We start from the raw sequence: 20031 nt of genomic DNA on the forward strand, positions 1-20031 counted from the left end.
ACATTTCATTTTTAAGAATGTAGATAAAGTAAAATTGATATTAATATAATTCAAATCAATTTTGAATTTACATGCGTTTACATTTAATGCTGAAACGGTCATTAGTTAATGTACAGTAAAATGCGTGTTAATGTTGTTATTAAACTTATTAGACTTACAAATGCATGACTAACTAAGGAGCACGGCATCACTTTGGACTAAGCACAGCAACCCTATAAAAGCCATCTGTGCTGGATGTGCACAGGAGAGTAGAAGATTATGCTTGTTGCGGTAAAGAGAGAAAGAGAGAGAGAGAGCGAGAGAGATCTGCGCGCTGTACTCGCCAGTAAGAGTCTCATCACGCACCGCGCGCTTTCTATCTGGAAACTTTCAAAAAGGATTCGTTATAAACTCATCACCTTCATGTCGGAACTGCTGAATATTTCCTCACCGATGCTATGGTTACCTTTATTACGGTATGTATCTTTAGAAAGTTTGTTTGTTCGAACTGCTACCATGGATCGTTCGATGGCAATCTGGAGGGCTCTTGGCACGGGGACGCATTTGCTCTTGTTCTCCAGGACAGCTTCTGTGCGATTAAACCATTGAAAAAAATCACACAGCGAATATTTGCTCGTAAAACAACACATTTTGTGGCAGAAACAACTGCGTAATTTGCATTATTGCTCCATAACATTAGCGTTAACGTGTCTGAGGAACTTTCTGCGCATATGTGCATTTGGGAAGAATGTAACTGCTCAGAGCCTCGGGCTGAACTGAAAACCAGTACGGGCAAATTCTCTCCTTACCTTTCAAAGTGCTCTTCTCTTTATGCACAAAACAACAGATTGCCGAGACAACTCTTTTTTATTATTATTTGCGAGGTCTTCTAACTATAAATTAAGGTGTCTAGATCTGTCTATAACTAGCCTACATGTAACTGTAAATGCAAGCTTAACTTTACATCTCTCCAAATATAGAAATATTTTTGAGAATATAAAAGGCTGAAATGCAGTAATTTGAAAAGTTGCTCGACTTTAACTGATAAGACAACATAAAAACTTAAATGCAAGACTATAAAATATACTTAGATGCTGTCTAAACACTTTGCTCTTGGGTCCTTCCTCCAAGAGCTGACTGAGATTGGCAGACAATCCCTAAAACAGATAATCCACATAAATCTGTGCTGGAGATGCCAGTGCTGTGGAAGCCCTTGAAGTTTTTCCAGTGGGTTAAAGTTAGTGCTCTTCCTGTTCATCAACTGGAAGTTGCATGCATATTTTTTTCCCCACTTGTGTTTTGATAGCCCTGTCTCTGTGTGTTTCTGCTTATGTTTCCCTGTTGTGTGTGTCGGGGGAAATCTTGTGCAGACATGCTCCTGAAACAAGCATCTGTCAAATAAAGGATTTGACACGAGGCATCCACTGATGGGGTGGCTAAAGGGTTAATGCAAATCATTTAGATTTACTGGTGAACATGTGTCAAAAGAAATATGGAACCTGATTGAGGACTTTGAGGACTTTTCTCTAATCTGAAGTCATTATAGAGATTAATAAATCACACAAAATCAGAATTTCCTACTATTTTGATGACTTGTAAAGAAAAGTATGTATTTATTCTGAGTGAAAACTGAAGTAGTAAGTGTATGTGAATAAATACACGACAAATCATATTTAAAAAAAAGAAAAAAGAAAATCTAAATTAAATGTTCTAAATTTGCAATTGTATCTATTTTCAGAATACTGGTTTAACCAGGCCTGGTGACATTGCACACCTTGTACACAATAGGTGTTTTAGTCCACTAGCTACCATGATAACCAATTCACTTATGTGATTTTCTCAATTATTTCGGCTTTGAAACACTTCCAGGCTTTACAGTAGTTTGAGTTCATCTGCATGGCTCTGAAAACTGTAGTGGTAAATGTTCGGCCAGTTGCAGTGCATCCTTATTTTTCTGGGCAACTATCTGCCACTTCAAAATGGAAACAGCAAAAAATGTTGGCTGGCCATCAGGGGATCTCATCAACTTTCTCATGGGTCACTCATAGCCAAAAACTATCTCAGTCTCTTTTTTTGGTCACCATGTTTAAACTGTGGGAAATTCACAATGGTGACCATATATGGATCGTCTCATTATAGAATACTTTATTTATGCCAAATCATGCAGATAGATAGAGCATGAAATTATATTTTTCATCTTGATAAACGTGTCTCGGCTGTTATCATATTTCAAAAAGTATGCTTCGCTAACAGGTTACAAAAGTCTAAGCTGTCAGTACGCTTCACTGACAAACCCATCATCAAAATGACAGATGGCAGCCAGGCCGGAATACATCATTTATCAAGGCCAGGTTCAAAGAAATGAAGCACTTCTTAGTAACTCTTCATTTTCTTAGTAACTATTAATGATAGCTAATGATAGCGCAACAATACTGCACAGCTTAACAGCGCAGAATTTGTAAACGTGTTTCCATTATTTTCTGTCACGTTTACCTTATCAGCGCAGCATTGACACTGTGTGACATGGTACACAGAAGCATGGCATGCTGGGTATTCTAATACTTTCATACTTGTGCTTTTACTTGCACTGTTCCAGTTTACTAAGTGGCTAGAAGAGCAAATGCTATACCAGAATTTGACTGTGCATTTCCATATGTGGCTATAGTTTTGCTAATAGTGAGAATCCTAAGCAGAGCATCCATCTTTATACCAAAGAGAGATATTGCTTCAGATAAATCATGAAATGAAACAATACTATCTCCAATAAAGTAATTAGTAATTTGTGCCAGAAATGTTCAGCGCATGCCAACCCAGTTAACAAAAATATATTTTAGGAACAATTGAGAAAAAATCATTTTTTCCTGAATGTTCTCTGAACGTTCAAAACATAAATTTTTTTTAAATGCATTTTTTCTTGGTTATACAAACATTCCATTTTATAATTTTGCAAGCATTATCAGAATGTTACTTTTGAATGTTCGAACATTCTCTATATCTGAACATTCATTTTTAGAATATTATTAAAGACTAGATAACTTTTAACAAACATTCTATTAACGATGCTGGAAGAATGTTTGATCATAACTTCGAGAGAACCTTGCCAGGATGTTTTGAGAATGCTCTCTGTTAGCTGGGAAGATTGTGGTTGATATGCTGTGGTTGCTGTCTTAACAGTCATCATTTTAAAACACACTCATATTATGGATATTGTAGTCAGGAGCTAATTTGTGTATGTGTATGTGTGTGTGTGTGTGTGTGTGTGTTTTTATTTTTATTTATTTATTTATTTTTTACCATGAAAACTATACTTGATTTAATCAAATTTAAAATTGGAACAAAATAAGAGCCATTTTTCTTAAAAATAAATTTGGACTTGATTGAAAACCCTTTTTGTCTCGTCTTAAGTGTGCTTGAGCATACCCAGAATACTTTAGTTTCTCCAAAAGGCGTCTAACATTTGTTCTGGAAGTGCCATGAGTTGATATGCATGAAGCCATGGTAGAAATATCAACCCTTCTGAGTGGGAAGTAACTGCATCTTTTGTAGTTTGTATCCTTGACAAAGTGTTGCTGTCAGCTGCCAAACACCCATCTATCACATTACATTGAAACGACCAACATGATCATGTTACGAAGTCCAAGATGTGTTAATTACACTAACGGTTGTGTTTGGCAGTGCCATGTCAAACAGAGAGCTTGTTCTGTGTTTATTTTTCTATAAAAGTTAGGCGAATCGCTAATGACTCCCAGACTTCACACTAATAGTCTAAAATCTTTTTTATAGCACCATGCTTTAATGAGGACACCTGACTGTTTTGTACTTTTAATTGCATTAAATTCGGCAGACACCAGAAATATCACTAGTTTTGATGCTATGGAAGGCCATTTGTTGGAAGAAAATTATGTAATAAAAACTTAAAGAAATAAATAGTGCCAAAACAGGAAAGCATTGGCAGTCAAAATTTGATATGCACATTTTTCGCTTTTGTCCTATTAATTTAGACTTGTCATAGAATATACCATTCAGTGCATTGGCTGATAATCAAAACTTAGAAGTTGTAATGCTATGGAAGGCCATTTGTTTGAACAAAATATTGACTATTATTTTTCTGTTAAATCCTAGCAGGGAACGTTCTTCAGGGAACTTTTACTAAAAAAATGTAAATGTTAGAACAAAAAGTTATAGAGCATTCTTATACCTTTTTAAATATCTGATATATGCTCTAACGTTGAGTGAAAACATTCTTAGAACAACATTCTCAGGGATGTCCTTATAATGTTATTTATACTTGATGAAGCTTCTCAAAATGTTGAGAGAAAACATGCAAGAACATTAAATATAACATTCAAATAACATTTTCGGTAAGGTTTTCGGAACCTTTAAATAATGTTCTAATCATGACAAGAAAACATTTTAACACTCTTAGAATATTAAAAATAAACATTCAAATAATGTTATATTTTTGGCGAAAATAAAGTTAGTAGAACGCTGTGAGAAATATTTTAGGAACCTTTAAATAATGTTCTAATTCTGGCAAGAAAGCTGGACATTTTAACGTTCTTAGAATATTTAGATACTTTACTTTACAACCATTTCAGAACAATGTTCCCACAATGTTTTTATAACCTAAATCTTTTACCTGGGATGCTGCTTGTGAGACCAAGATGATAACTAAAACTATAAAAGTCTTAAATCTTAAGGAATTTACCCCTTTACTGGTGTTATAATCGCTCTAATAGTGCCAAAAATGAAGGCATTGGCTGCCAAAACTTCAGTTTTGTCATATTAACTTACACTTGTCATATACCATTCAGTGTGTTGGCCGATAATCAGAACTTACCAAAAACACATGCCTACTGAATGAAGTGTGCTGAAGGGAGGCGTTGACACAAGCTGCCAAACAGCTGCAATGCGTCCCCTACACTGATCGCTTAGCGAACAACTCCCGTCACGAGGCACTGAAAACATAACATGCTAAGCTAGCCTGCTTCATAAAACCACTGCATGTGAACTAGAGTAAACTAATGCTCACGTGTATGTACGTTGAGCTGATAGTTTACACAGCTTGTTTAGGTTTCGATATTGAAAGTCTGAAAACCTTCGACGAAAACCCACCAATAAATCATAACACCTTAAATGTTTGTCTTCTGAACTTAATATGCGAAGTTAGCCTGCATCTGCATATGTTTGCTTGATTGTAATGAATGCCACCACTTGATGGGTTTTCAAACACTGCAGGTCACGTCTTACATCTCAAAACCATTCAGAACCAAGCCGAGATTAATCCAGATGGAAGTGCAGGGTGCTGGTCAGGGATGGAGAGTGTCCAGACGGGGGGGGGGTCTATTTTTGTGCTCTTTTAGGGGAACATCTGGAGGCAGTTGGACAGCATTAGGGTTTAGACGCTCTTCTTTGAAAATCCTGGGTGGATTTCTTCCGCTGACATGCTGCCTCCCAAGCCATCCTGAGTCCATCAACTTGGGTAGCTCTTCTGAAACACACAAGAAATATGTACGGTCATAGTGTCATGTCCAGTTGATAGATACCATAAGATAACATGCCATTTTGCATGATGCTTTCAATGTGCCAGTGCATTGCTAACAGACAGTTGTGTGCATTAAGAACAGCCACTTTTAAGTGCTTTTACCTTTTTTATATTTTATTCTCCCTCTCATTGTACTAATTTTATTTCTCCGGTGACATGTATGCACATGTTTCGATATCTCAAACAATAGCTAAACAGTTCATAGTGCGCTTGAATGGAAAACTCTTTGATTCAGTATCTTTACAAAGCTAAAACCTAACTCCATGTGACTGAAGTATACAAAGTGTATCAGTACAGTATCTGTTAGCTCGATTGATCGTCTTGTTGTTCTGTAGTTGGACATATGGCACTCCTCCTCTTACAAACTCAGTCTGACAGAAAATAACCCTAAGAATGGGAAACTGGTTGTGGATTTTCAATTTACCGTATGTTTGATCAGTGTTGGGGAAAGTTACTTTTAAAAGTAATGCATTACAATATTGCATTACTCCCTAAAGAAAGTTACACAGACAATGCCTCTGCACCTTAAGATTTCTCTCAACAAGGAAAGAAGTGGTCTCAATCAATAAATGAAAAACAAAGTAACTTGCGATATCTATTTGAAAGCGTATTAGATATTTTGTTGTAAATTGAGAAGTAATGTGTTACTTACTAGTTACTTGAAAAAAGTAATCTTATTACATATGTCAAATTACTTATAACGCATTACTCCCAACACTGTATAATCATATATTTAGCTGTCTAAATCGATTCGGCTGAAAAGAAACATATATTTGCTGTAAATATGTCAATATGTCAATGCAAACTGGCCATTGAGTGGATTAGTCAATGAATGCTAAAACTGTCCAGTTCATGTTGACGGTGCAACTCCAATATCTGTGTTATCTAAGCGTGCCGGACTGAACGGTGTGTTAAATGGTGCATTGGTTGGTGTGAAGGCAGTTGCTAATCTCAGGCCAATCCTCTAGGAGTTAAAAGCTCAGGGAGTTGTAAGCCTCCTTGGCCAGTCTTAGATGATGTGCGTAGGTGGTGAAGAAGCCCCAATGTCGAGGCCACTGACACAGTGCTGTGAGAGATTAACACCTGTCATACATGAACATGCTATTCTGTAGGTTTGAACTTCAAGTGTAATCGAAAACAAGACAGAAATATGCATGCAATTGATTGTTATTCATTATATATCACAGCTGTTTGACGGAAAGGTTTGCTGTTGGGAGAACATGTATGCTGTGCAAAGTCAAAGTAACAAAATTCATTTTTATTCAGACTTCTAGTGACCTTTTGGTTGCCGTTTCTAAAATGAAGGAAACCACAAGTGTTTATAAGGATTAATCCCGAGGCAAGTGCAGAGCTGTGCATCGAGTGGTCTAAACCAGTTAAAGGAGATCAAGGACCAGATTTTGATGCCTAATGCTCCCGTGTCCTGACATAAAAGTTCACTGAGCGTGCTGTTTTATGCAGTTTAATATTATGTCATTATAAAATATTGGGTTGATAGCCAGGACCTTTGTTTTACAGTGAAAAGTGAAGCAGCTACCAGTAGGCCCATAGCTCGTAAGGTCACAAGACTCAGGTTATATAAAAAGTAATTCCTTTTTGCTGAGATCAAACTGATTACGGTGGACCGTTTTTCTTAGAGTCACTTGTGTGTAAGTGAAAAGGAATTTCTTGATGTAGTTTCTGAGGTAATTTACTTCTGAGGCGATGGACTTGTGAGCTCCTAAACAATGCTTGCTTGTTTAGCATTTAGCCAAGGAGGTTGTTGGGCTGTTATCTATCGCCGTCACTGCATCTATTTTGGCTGATGAGGAGCAGCGCTAGAGTAAAAAGGACCCAGGGTGATTTAAAAACAATATCCCTCTGATTCGCTGAAGATCAGTCCACTCCTAGAGCAAATTTTGAATCTGTCCAAACCTGGCATACAATGTGATAACCTTGCTGAATGTGTTGCATAATTTTTATTTAGCCCAAAGTCATGTCGACGTGCTGTTCATTGTGCAAACATAGTTATCAGCACTGCACAACTGCACACATGGAAAACGGCTGAATGGTTGAGCTTGTACTGTACGCGGCCACCAGCTAATCATCACGATTTGTGTTTCGATCTTGATGCCACATGAAAAGTCTTATCTTGTCCTGGACTTTTCATAATTGTTCAAAGTACGCAGACAGCTTTTCTCTTCTCCGACCTAGTTTAAATGGATTAGGCCGTCAACAAATTTGGGCATTCCTAAGAAAGCAACCTAGAGTCCATTAACTGCCCTATCAGCTGACTAGGACAAGCACATGAACTTAGAGTGTCATTCCAGGCGCTTAAAACAGTCTGGTGTGGTTTGGCTGAGAGGTTCTGAGTGGAACTGCCACCAAGGGAAATGGTCAAAAACATTCACCACTTAAAATCATCCACTACTTTCATGTCATGCTCAATTTGGGTCAGACATAAGAGTTTGTGTTGGGAGTGGTTTATCCCGCTGGTGGGCCTGTAGCACACAGCGTTTTTAACCAAGAATGTTACCAAATACAAAAATGTAATAGCTTAGCCTACATTATGTTTTCAGCATAAAGTGCATTGAGGAGTGTCAATTCATTAGTTTTTCTCCAGTTTAATTGTATTTAGGGATTCATTGCGGCCCACTGTGAGTTTGGGCACTTTAGTGAGTTTGGCTTTTGCTTTGTTATTTCTATTGTTTATAATGAACAATGTTGTAACCCCCTTTAAATATCCTTTGGAACTCTGTAACAATATTATTACTAAATTACTATTATTAATAAATTATTTTATCAGAAAATCATATAATGTCTGTTATTGTACATTAATCATATCCAACAAAATGGCTTAGAAAACAGCCTTAAATATGTTGACATTTTACTTAATTGTCTTGAAAAAATAGAATTACACTTAGTTTGACATTAATAGAACATATGTATATCATTATGCAACAAAATAGTAATGTTACTATGTGAAAGTGCTGTCAGGAAATGCTTTTTGCTCTCTTTTTAAAAATGTCATTGAAAACTCATATAGCAAACTCAATAGCCTTATTTTATATTGCACGGAAATCCTGAATCCTTGCACACAACAGTTTATATAAAGCACCATAAAAATAGTCCAAGAGTCTTCTGAAGTCATCTTCATATGAGGAATATTTCACAAAATTCTTTCAAAACCTTTCTATCTGCTGCAGCTCCTCTATTCTCCTTCTCGCCAGCACAAATTTGTACTGGTGCAATTTTTTAAACAGCTTTAATTTTCGTTAGTTCCTCACACATAGCTATTGTATGACTTCAGATAATGTACAAGACGTAAGGTCTAGTTCTCAGGTGCTTTTTTGTGTTTTTTGGAGCCATCATTGCATGCTGTAAACAGCTGCATCAAGATTCTTCAAATGTCTCCTTTTTGTTTCACTAGGGAACCCCCCAGCATATTTATGTTAAAATTTGTAGTGAACTAAAGCCAAATGCTCATTTACAGCTAGCATGAAGATTTACACTGAATGAAAGTGTGAGAAATTCCATATTAGCATTAGCATACTGCAACTTTTTACATAGAAATGGTGAAGCACTTGGGTCAGTGTCTCAGGCTGAGCTGCAATCATTTGTGATGTTAGAAGAATCTCCCCCTACCAAACCTCCTTTTGGCACCTTCCTGAAGACAAACGTTTAAGCTGCTGTTCATCCAGGAAGAGACATGAATGCACATCTGTGCTCCTGTGAGACGTGAACTTCCTGTATTTATGCAACATGACAGAGCAAGGCACATAAAGAAATATGTTAGGGTCTTAGAGATTTTAAACGCTTTTGAGAGGAAAGCTTTCGGAAAGGCCCTCTGCATGGATCAGACCTTAAACACTTGTTAGTTTAGTGAGGGATCGCATTAGCCGTGCTTCCTAGAAGGTCTCCGACAATGTTTGCAGCACATGAAGAAACACAGCTAAGTATTTGAGAGCAGTTAAGAGGATGCGAAAGATTATCTATTCAAACATGGTCGAAACAGATTCAAGTGCATGTGCTTCTCTCACATCATTTGTTGTGTTATAAATTATGCTTCAAGGGAAGCAAGTTGACTTTAATGTGTCCAAGTTGCTCATTATAGGCAATTTTTGCAGCTTAATGTAGAAGAACCATTTTAAAAGCTTACTGGATGTATACAAACATAGCCAAGCATTTGATCGCACTTAAGAGGATGAAAAAGATTATCTGTTCAACCCTGGTCTGGAGCTCCAAGTAAATTTCCACCCCGTGTTCACCTGAATGAGCCCAAATGGTGAGAGTAATTGACGTTCATTCCAGTATCTTGCACTTTTGTACATTTTTCCGCTAGAGGCTATGCATTTATGGGGTATGAGACGCAAATTGTGTCGACAAAGACGAAGCATTTCTAATTGATGTTTTCTGTTCTCAATTAAAGTGCACATGGGAATGTTGCACAATTTGAAGTAGTTCACTGCAAATGCATATAAACATTACAACAAAATCGTAATCAATACACATACATTCTCACAGGATCTCTGGGATAGTCACGCAAAAAATAAAATCAGTAAGATTTTTTTAGGGCACAGTACCAAACGTTTCCACAAGATGAAATACACTTACAGTTCATTCTGCTTTGCCATTCAATGCAGTCAATTTTGACCATGTAAATATTTTTTCAGGACCAGCTTTTCACATCATGTCCATTTTGTTTGTGTGTGTGTGTGTGTGTGTGTTTGTGTGTTCACATAGCAAACGTCAAAACGTTTTGTACCATTAAGATACAGTAAACAAATTCAAAAAAATTTAAAAACCATACATTTATTTTGGTCAAGAATGACCAGAGAAAAAAAATGACAGAAAAACACCAGAGGGTTGATACAACCCCCCAAAAAAACTCTGTCACAGACCTGTTTACATTTTAAGAGGCTGTTATGGTTAAAAAAAGTGTATTTTATTTTGAACAAACATGCATGAAAACAGTTTAATTGCAGGGATTTTGCATTTTTGGCCTTATTTTGATTCTTGAATTTAGTGCAAATTTGATCCCTTTGTGTCTTGCTAAATGCCCTGCCAATGTAAATTGGATTTGGTTTATCAAATTTAGCTTATTAGTACACGTTGGAATTAAGCTGATTCCCTTGCAAAATTCTTTACAACAGATTATATATTTAGTACAATTATTCAGTCACAACTTCAGTAATGTGGTTGTTGTGAACTCAGCAACTGCTCAGGCAGAAAATGTGGGAAAAGGCAATATTGTGTTAAAAGAATACAGTAGTTTACCCAAAATTGAAAATTGAATTTTTTTGTGAGACATAAAATAGAAATGAAATAGTACACTTTACACACTATAAAAAGTGGTATCCTGTATTTGTTAACTTAAAGAGCTATTTCTACCTTATTTAACCCATTTGTTGGTATAAATTAATATATTTAGGTGGATTCACTGATATTAAATATTGTTTTTGACTTGAATAAAAGCTGTTAATTTAGATTTGACCATTTTTAGGTTACCTTTTTTCAGTGCAATTAGCATTACATTTGTTACAATATTTGTTAATCTTTATTAACATTATAAAAAACATCTGTTCATGTTAGCTCAGGTCTATTACATAATAGTAACAGATACATTTTTATTTTAATAATGTATTGGTAGACTTTAATAATGGATTGGAAGATGCTGAAAGATGCTAGTTAAGATTAATACATCTTTGAAAAAAAAGTGTTTTTCATTGTATTTTCATTTTCACTAACCATTACTGGAGAAATCAAGAAATGTGCTGGTAGTTTTTTTTCCATGCTTTTACAATTAATCCTTCAAGGGGACCCAAAAGAACTATAAAGTATCATAAAAGTCTTATAAAAGTTGACTTGTACGCTGTATGTTTTAAGTGTGTGAAGAACAAATTGAAATGTAAGTAGTTCTTGAAAAGCTCTAGTCCCTATTAATTATAATTGCATGGGAAAAAATGTAAGTACAGAAATAAAAGTTACACAGGTGAATAAGTGATTTTATTTTTTCTTGAATCCAGTTTAAATAACCTTTTATACCACCACGATATGGTGTACTCTAATGATGCTCCAATGATTTAGCAGACTCTGCTTTTGCACTTTGAAAAGGCAATATTGTGTTAAAAGAATACAGTAGTTTACCCAAAATTGAAAATTGAAATTTTTTGTGAGACATAAAATAGAAATGAAATAGTACACTTTACACACTATAAAAAGTGGTATCCTGTATTTGTTAACTTAAAGAGCTATTTCTACCTTATTTAACCCATTTGTTGGTATAAATTAATATATTTAAGTGGATTCACTGATATTAAATATTGTTTTTGACTTGAATAAAAGCTGTTAATTTAGATTTGACCATTTTTAGGTTACCTTTTTTCAGTGCAATTAGCATTACATTTGTTACAATATTTGTTAATCTTTATTAACATTATAAAAAACATCTGTTCATGTTAGCTCAGGTCTATTACATAATAGTAACAGATACATTTTTATTTTAATAATGTATTGGTAGACTTTAATAATGGATTGGAAGATGCTGAAAGATGCTAGTTAAGATTAATACATCTTTGAAAAAAAGTGTTTTTCATTGTATTTTCATTTTCACTAACCGTTGCTGGAGAAATCAAGAAATGTGCTGGTAGTTTTTTTCCCATGCTTTTACAATTAATCCTTCAAGGGGACCCAAAAGAACTATAAAGTATCATAAAAGTCTTATAAAAGTTGACTTGTACGCTGTATGTTTTAAGTGTGTGAAGAACAAATTGAAATGTAAGTAGTTCTTGAAAAGCTCTAGTCCCTATTAATTATAATTGCATGGGAAAAAATGTAAGTACAGAAATAAAAGTTACACAGGTGAATAAGTGATTTTATTTTTTCTTGAATCCAGTTTAAATAACCTTTTATACCACCACGATATGGTGTACTCTAATGATGCTCCAATGATTTAGCAGACTCTGCTTTTGCACTTTGTGGTTTCTGTTTCATGGCATTGTGCTCCATCATGAAACAGAACGTACACCGTGCCAAATGGATGTGCCAGCCGCTCAAATAAATGTGCCAAAAGGGAGGCCCTACAAACACGCTCATGTGCATGTCACTGCAGGCCATCTTTTACCGCACACCCATTAACTTTGTGCCTCGATGGCATGCAGATATGCTGGAGAAGTGCCACTGCTTCATGAGAATTCAGTGCTGTCACAGGGCCAAAAAAAACGAAAGTTGATTGCTTTTGTTTGCTACCATGCTTATAAAACTGTCTTCTGTTTCTCCACAGATCTTACAGGTGAATCTAGTGATGTCCATCTTGCTGTACGTGATGTTCCTCGCGTACCTCTATGGTATCTCAGCCTCTACGATGGACAAGCAGCGGCCCACGCAGGACCCCATCGACACTCTCATCATAAAGCTCCTGCAGGCCGACATCAGCCGCAGCCGACAGAAGCAGGATGACGCGCTGCCTTCCTCCACCTTAAACCCACCCGCAGTGACGGACTACAAGGAGAATATCAGTGACCAGTCCGTGACGGACATCTCGACAGAGCTTCTGCGTCAGCACAAACGTTACAACTCGCCTCGTGTGCTTCTCAGCGACCGACCTCCTCTGCAACCACCACCGCTTTACCTCATGGACGACTTCGTCAGCAACCAGAACGGCAGCGGCGCCAACAAGACGCGGCAGAAGCGAAACACTGAGCACAAGAGCTACAGGGGCGAGTTTTCAGTGTGTGACAGCATCAGCCTGTGGGTGACGGACAGGACCACTGCTGTGGACATTAAGGGACAAGTGGTCAAGATTTTGGGGTCTGTCAATGCAGGACGCACAAATATCAAGCAGTACTTTTACGAGACGAGATGCAACACCGCCAAGTCCCAAAAGGGCAGCTGTCGGGGTATTGACGAGAAGCACTGGAACTCGCAGTGCAAAACCTCGCAGACTTTTGTGCGTGCTCTCACTCAGGATGAATCGTCGGTGGGATGGCGCTGGATACGAATAGACACCTCATGCGTCTGCGCGCTCTCACGCAAACACCGCAGGACATGAAAAACACTGCAGCGACTTCTCCACTGTCTTTTTTATGTACCCTGGGGGGGGGGCTGTAAATATATAAATATAAATTATTATTTAAGTTATATGGAATGCATATAGTTTATACATGTCTATGTATAATGTATAAATATACTTGTTATTTATTTAAGTTGTTTGCAAAGAAAAATCTTTAAAAAAAAAAGACTCAAGATAACATGCAATGCCGCTAATGCCGAGTTCACACTGCACGATTTTCAAAGACTTCGCATCACTGTTGGTTTCACACTGAACGACTATCTGGGGTAGCATAAAAAAAAAGACTCAAGATAACATGCAATGCCGCTAATGCCGAGTTCACACTGCACGATTTTCAAAGACGTCGCATCACTGGTGGTTTCACACTGAACGACTATCTGGGGTAGCATTCAGTTGTTGCTGTGTTCACACTGCACGATGGAACGACGACAGGAGGTTACACACTGCATGACTTTACAATAGGAAGAATCGCCGACAGCTCTGTGTGGTGCAGGGTTGCCAGGTTTTCGCTACAAAATCCGCCCAATTTCTACTCAAAATTTTTTTTGGCAGGATTCTCCTGGTATAATTCACATTCCAGGGCCTAAATATCACATTTTTGGGGTCGCTTCAACCTGCTGACATAAAAAACAATTGGCGGTGTTTGGCAACACTGGTCCGCAAACTACGTTTCATATAACTCCTCCCCGAATTTCCGCTGCCCTGTATCTTGGTCTCTCATTGGCTGTAGGTAATCGCCGGTGTTTTTCAATCAGAACTAATTTCAGACAGCGTGATTGTGAATCGCTGACAGCTCCAGATATTTAGCATGCCAAATATTTCACGGGCGTCGGCGACGCGTTGGCGATTCCCTCAGATCGCCTCTTTGATAATTCCCACTGCGTGATTGTCACTCGCGTGAACGACAACTGATTTGACTCCGATTTCGGGCATTTGTCGGCGATTTCGCAAAACCTGTCGGCGAGTGAAATATCGGGCTAAAATCATGCAGTGTGAACTCGGCATTAGCTACAGGAGCATTGCATGCTGAATTGTGCCTTGTTCACGTATCAGAGTCAGAGGACACGTCACTCCATTAGACCTGAACCTTGGGAACAGTTGCAATGGAAAACACAGATCACTCAATATCATATTAACTTCAGTATTGTCCATGAAAACCAGTTTTTCTACTGAGACAGGCTGCCCGTATATCCTCTTCATGTCTGGGAAAATGAATCACAGTTGGGATGTTGTCGTATTTTGTATGGAAATGTGTAAACATACAGTATATGTGTATCAAAACTGCATGAAATACCTAAGAAATATATATTTTTCTAAGCACTCCTATTAGTGGTTTATAGATGCAGACTTGTGCAGAGAGTCAATCCTAGCAGAACATATGGACCAAAAAGTGACGGTTTAGTGTTCCACAATCTGGGCAGTATGTTGATTCTAGATGGCCTTCTGAAAGTGTTTAACATCATTTTAGAAATTGCCTTTAGTGCAGTCCAACAATAAAGTGAGAACGACAGCAACCAAGTATTAACTTTGAAGCGTCCAATGATGAAATTATTGCTCACCATTGTGTAGCTCAGTAGCCCCGAAGAAGCTCCTCAGCAACTGGAGGAGCAAAGACTCCTCCCACTAGCCATGCCCTTTTCTGAAGCCCCACCCAATCTACCAGAAACCACCAGAAATAAGCTTACTGCACTTTTAGTCTCTTTTCGATCACCTGCCATGATCAGTAGCAACTTGACCACCTTAAAGAGCGAAGCCAGCACGCATAAGAGCAGCATGTAAACAAAATGGGCCGTCGCTAATGACACTGTAGCCTTACACAGAGGTAAAGCTGCCTTAAGACGATGTGCATACGTGCAGAGCTGGGATTTGAACACGTAATCTCCCCCTTAAGAGGGTTTCGCTCTTGTCAGACTCATCTTAGGAGATAAGCATTTCGCTGGTGCGCTGCGGCTAAAAAAAGGCCTGCTGTGTTTTCCCGCTGTACATTTATATAAAGAGACTTGCTCAGTCGCTAGTCATGAGACACTAAGGTGAAGAGATTTCAGTAAGATTTGCGATATGCAATGACTTACACAAAATGTGTCAGCCTCTTCAACAAATTAACATATTTTGTACTCCTTCACATTAAATATGATGTACCCAAGACAACACGTTTGTCAGCAAAGCATATCCGAGCATATAGGCAGCATTTGCGGTCATTTTAAGTCAAGTCAAGTCAAGTCTGCTTTATTGTCAATTCTTCCACATGCACAGCACATACACACAGAGAATTGAAATTGCGTTACTCTCAGACCCTTGGTGCATACAGATAACATAAATACAGAATTATTTTATTATAATAAAATAATGCTCTTAATATAAATTAAGAGCATTTTAAAAGGCCAGGCAGCTGTGGCTCAGCTTTTGTTCAGGCTTATCTTTGTGACGCATGACCCAGGTCACCTTTGATTGGACAAGCCGTCCAAGTGTCCACAAGAATCCAAATTATACCACCTAGATATCATATTTACTTTTGTACCGGCATATAAAACTTGCAGGATAAGCCAGGATGGGGTCCAAACCCATTACTACATCAAGTGAAGTGCCAAGACTTCGTCCTCCAAGGTCCGTACATAAAGCTTTATTAGCATGAAATCGTGTTATATTGTGGCTATAAAAAGATCAGTATAAAAATTGCTTTATTGCTTTTTAATGCTTCATGGGTTGCTGGATAAAGGCACTTTTAAACAAGCAAAAGTTTTCACTTTTTTTGTGGCTGACGACTCTGTTCGTGACCTGATATTCAGTGCTTGTATTGGATGTGAGGTTGTGAAACAGAGAAACAGGGTGTCGACTCAGATTCGAAACAGAACCGCAGACCACCAAGGATACAACACACCTTTTTCAATCTCTGATTACGTCCCGCTTCAGTATGGCCCTCTGCAGACAAACAGGATAAAAGCTGAACACAGGAACTCCGTTTTCCAAGGATGCTGTTGGGAATTGGCCCACACAGTTGTCCAAATGCATTGCCTTTCCTCTAACACATTATTACACTGGAACATGAGGATTCCTAAATGATTTTGACTTCTTGGATGACATTCACTGTTGAAAAGCCCTGCTGGTGTCATGCATACTGTGTAGGATTCTTGCTGCTTTAAACCACTACAACTGACCTTATAATGGACCAATGGCCATTGCTGAAACCCAAGGACAAGGACTCTTTTATGCTGAAATAAAACTGTGCCAAAACACACCAAACTCTATTTAAGGACTAAGATATAAGGATAATATTCAGACATGAAAGTTATCTCCGGTATGTCAAAAAATCGAGAAAATTGCAAGAGAAATCCCTATTTTAGTAAAGGAGAAAGACTCATTTGCTTGATGGTCATTGTTTAGTGAAGTAGTTTGTTTTGGCTGTACCTATAACCCATTGTTTGTATTTTTTTTTTTTGAAAGAGAGACTTTTCCCATAATGGCAATGTTTCTCGAAATGTCTTTCTCGTGCTGATACTTGAAGGAGCGCTGTTTATCTGGCCTACAACATCCTCCTCTTTTCGCTGCAAGGGCAGTCTGTGTGAGATTTGTCTGAATAAAGGTTTTTTTAATCTTCCTGCTGATTACATCCTTTTGGGAATCTACGTGAATATTGTCATCTGTAGGGTGAAATGTCGCTCTTTGTATGTTAAACATTTCAATCACAGATTACCGGAAAAGAACCCAAGAACCTTTCCCAGCCCCGAATCATGAGATGATCTGTGTGTGTTTCTAATCAAACATTGATGGTCTCTTCAGAACCCAAGGAACCATGGGAAGGCGCATAGGACTAAACAACCTTCAGTGACCTATAAATACATTAGTTTGCCAGAGCCCACAGGAAGAAAATAACTCTGGGCAATGGTTAATTAGCATATAATCCTCTTGCGGTGTGTTCTTAAGAGCAAAGCTTGAGACAGAGTGATCTTGAAAAATCACTGCAGAAAAAGAGTTAAATGAGGTGAAAGGACAAGCAAATGAGGCTAACGAATACTAGTGTTTGTTTACATGTCCATATCAGAGTCAATATTGTGAGAGTAATTGTGATTATCAGATACAGTGACCTTATTTGACCATTTGTACAAGGCTTACTTTTTTAAAATGCGGGAATGTTAGTGCATTAGATAAAAAAGCAAGGCGCATCTGAGCTCAAACAATAATGGCTTTTAATTAGCTGGTGTTCTGATGGTTTTTAGTGGATGTTTAATGTGTAGTGTGTAGTAATTTAATGTGTAGTTAATCATGTTAATTGCGGATATTGCAAAATCAGGAAGATTCAATAATGTTTGTCTTTTTCAAAACTGTATCTACATGTTTATAGTTTAAATTCTAAAGGTGAGAACAAAATTTGAACTAAATTGATTGCTTAATAATGAGTTAAAATTTTATTTGTTATATAATTTTACAACCTTAAAACTTAGATTTTATGTTATTATCATGTTTATTAATGTGAGGCAGCATTGAAATAATCTGCAACTTGTCAGTCTTTGGCAGAACACAAAAGAAGATATTTTGTAGAATGTTTGAACTGTTTTCGTTCACACAGTGAAAGTCAACAAATAACATTGCACTGAAGTACAAGTATCCAAGTACTTTTTTAAGAGTGTTTAAATTAATAAACTCATGTTTCAGGTTTTAAAAGTTCAAAGTGATGTCAAAGTGATGGTTTCAAGCCTTGACCTTCACACCTAAACCACAGCCCCTCTGAAGGCTATGGTGGTTAAAACTAGTAAAACAATCCAAATACCTTTCCTCTGGCTAAAATATGCAACCTATACACCTCTCCACAACAGACACCTTTATCATATACATTCCTGGTTCGGTTTGCTGCTCACGTCTCTGGTTTCTGCTAAAGTGCCTGTCTGTGGTGTCACCACCCACTTTATGTCAAACACATCTCTATCAAATACAGCTTTTGAACCCAATATACATTCCAGAAGATCCAATGACATCACAAAAAACAACTCTGACCTCTGTGTATTTCTGCAGGTTGATTGCACTGTCCATTCACACTGACCTTCGATCAGTCTTATGGTTTCTTCATTATGGCATGAGACAGAGTAGCTGATTGTCAATCAGTATGGAACAAAACCGCTTTCAGAAGTGTGAAGGAAACATATTGACATGGGACAATTCAATTAATCAAAAGTGAAGGGACAGTGGGTTTTATTAGCAGCAGTGTGGTTGTTTTAGCAGCCCTGTGTAGAAATAACTATGATGTCTTTTGTATGCCGTCAGAGTATATTACCATTTGCATGAGGTTTACCAGCGCAGAGAGCAAACGAAAGGATAGCACAAAGAAACTGGAAGCTTTTCAGTCTAGGTGAGCTAGCAGAGATATTCTCATCCAATTGAATTTCACAAAATTATGCAGTTATACTACAGCAGGAGACAGAAGGAGATAAACTAGCATTCCTGCTTACATTTGTGCAGTAATTGTGTTTAAGATGCCGTGAAAATGGGCTGATGGTTGTAAAAAAAAAAAAGGACAAACTTTTTTAGAGTGCACATGATACAAAATGAACTTAAAGTCAGTTTGACTGTGAAAAATGTAACTTTTCTGCTTATTTATTTTTAGGATGGCTCATGCAAAGAGGTTTTCTCAAATCCCCATGTCTAAGGTTTTATGTTTCTATTGCAATTTTTTCATGCATGTTTTGTCTATGAGGATATAATTGACAGATTCATTTAAAACCTTCAGCAAAACTGCTAAACTTAGTTGGAAACATTAAAAAAGGCTAAATTATGATCTCATCATGTGCATTGTCTTACGATTCACTCAGTGCATGCGAGATCTTTGTAAAGAGGAAGATTACACTTTCCTAAACAGTCTTGGGAAGCAGGATGAGAGTCTGGAGGAGAGCACATGTCTGGAGAGCGAACGTCAGGAAAAGCAAGAAGAAAGGGTAAACTTGTTTACTACTTTCCATCTCGTAAACCTCCAGAAGTCTGTGTTTATTAATGCATACCGATTTTCATTGCACATCTCAGCTGTTTTCTCTGTTCCGCTAGATCCGGCATCGACAGGAGCGCGAGCAGCTGGAACGAGAAAAGCAACACGAGATAGAGGAGCAGCAGAAGGTATGTTGACTAACATCAAAAAGTCGCCGCAGGGCTATCACTGCGGTCTGCAGTGATAACACTAATTATATCTGTCTCCACCACCCACAGCTTGAGTCTGTCCAGGGACGACAGACCTGCTTCATCAGACTTACATTGTCAGGCTAATTGTGCTTGATTGCATTACGTCTGCATTGTTCCTAACTTTGGCTGCTCATGCAGTGACCTCTGTATTGCATGGCCAGGTTACGCAGGTAAACATACTAATGCAAGAATTTCTGCTTAAAATATTTTAAAAATAGAACTTTGGCAGTCTATTCCACTTTATTCAGGGTTTTTTATGGCCATCAACCATCTGACTGACATGTCAGAAAATATC

The 20031-nt window shown here is 37.7% G+C and overlaps 2 protein-coding genes across 2 annotated transcripts in view; both read left to right on the forward strand.

Annotated features, from left to right (window-relative positions):
- Positions 1-314: 314 nt before the first annotated feature.
- ntf3 (neurotrophin 3) lies at positions 315-13729 on the forward strand. The gene is made up of 2 exons (XM_016270463.1): positions 315-455; positions 12786-13729. Exons 1-2 carry the CDS (start codon positions 438-440, stop codon positions 13551-13553), a joined length of 786 nt encoding a protein of 261 aa, XP_016125949.1. The 5' UTR covers positions 315-437; the 3' UTR covers positions 13554-13729.
- A 5442-nt stretch (positions 13730-19171) lies between these two features.
- LOC107584057 (myelin transcription factor 1-like) overlaps positions 19172-20031 on the forward strand; it is a 7502-nt gene continuing 6642 nt past the window's right edge. Inside the window, exons 1-3 of the mRNA XM_016270464.1 lie at positions 19172-19213; positions 19376-19498; positions 19605-19673. Coding sequence (XP_016125950.1) covers positions 19172-19213; positions 19376-19498; positions 19605-19673 — 234 coding nt within the window. The remainder of the gene's footprint in view (positions 19214-19375; positions 19499-19604; positions 19674-20031) is intronic.

Source organism: Sinocyclocheilus grahami, unplaced genomic scaffold (assembly GCF_001515645.1).
Source record: "Sinocyclocheilus grahami isolate Dianchi unplaced genomic scaffold, SAMN03320097.WGS_v1.1 scaffold56.1, whole genome shotgun sequence".
Taxonomy (NCBI): Eukaryota; Metazoa; Chordata; class Actinopteri; order Cypriniformes; family Cyprinidae; genus Sinocyclocheilus; species Sinocyclocheilus grahami.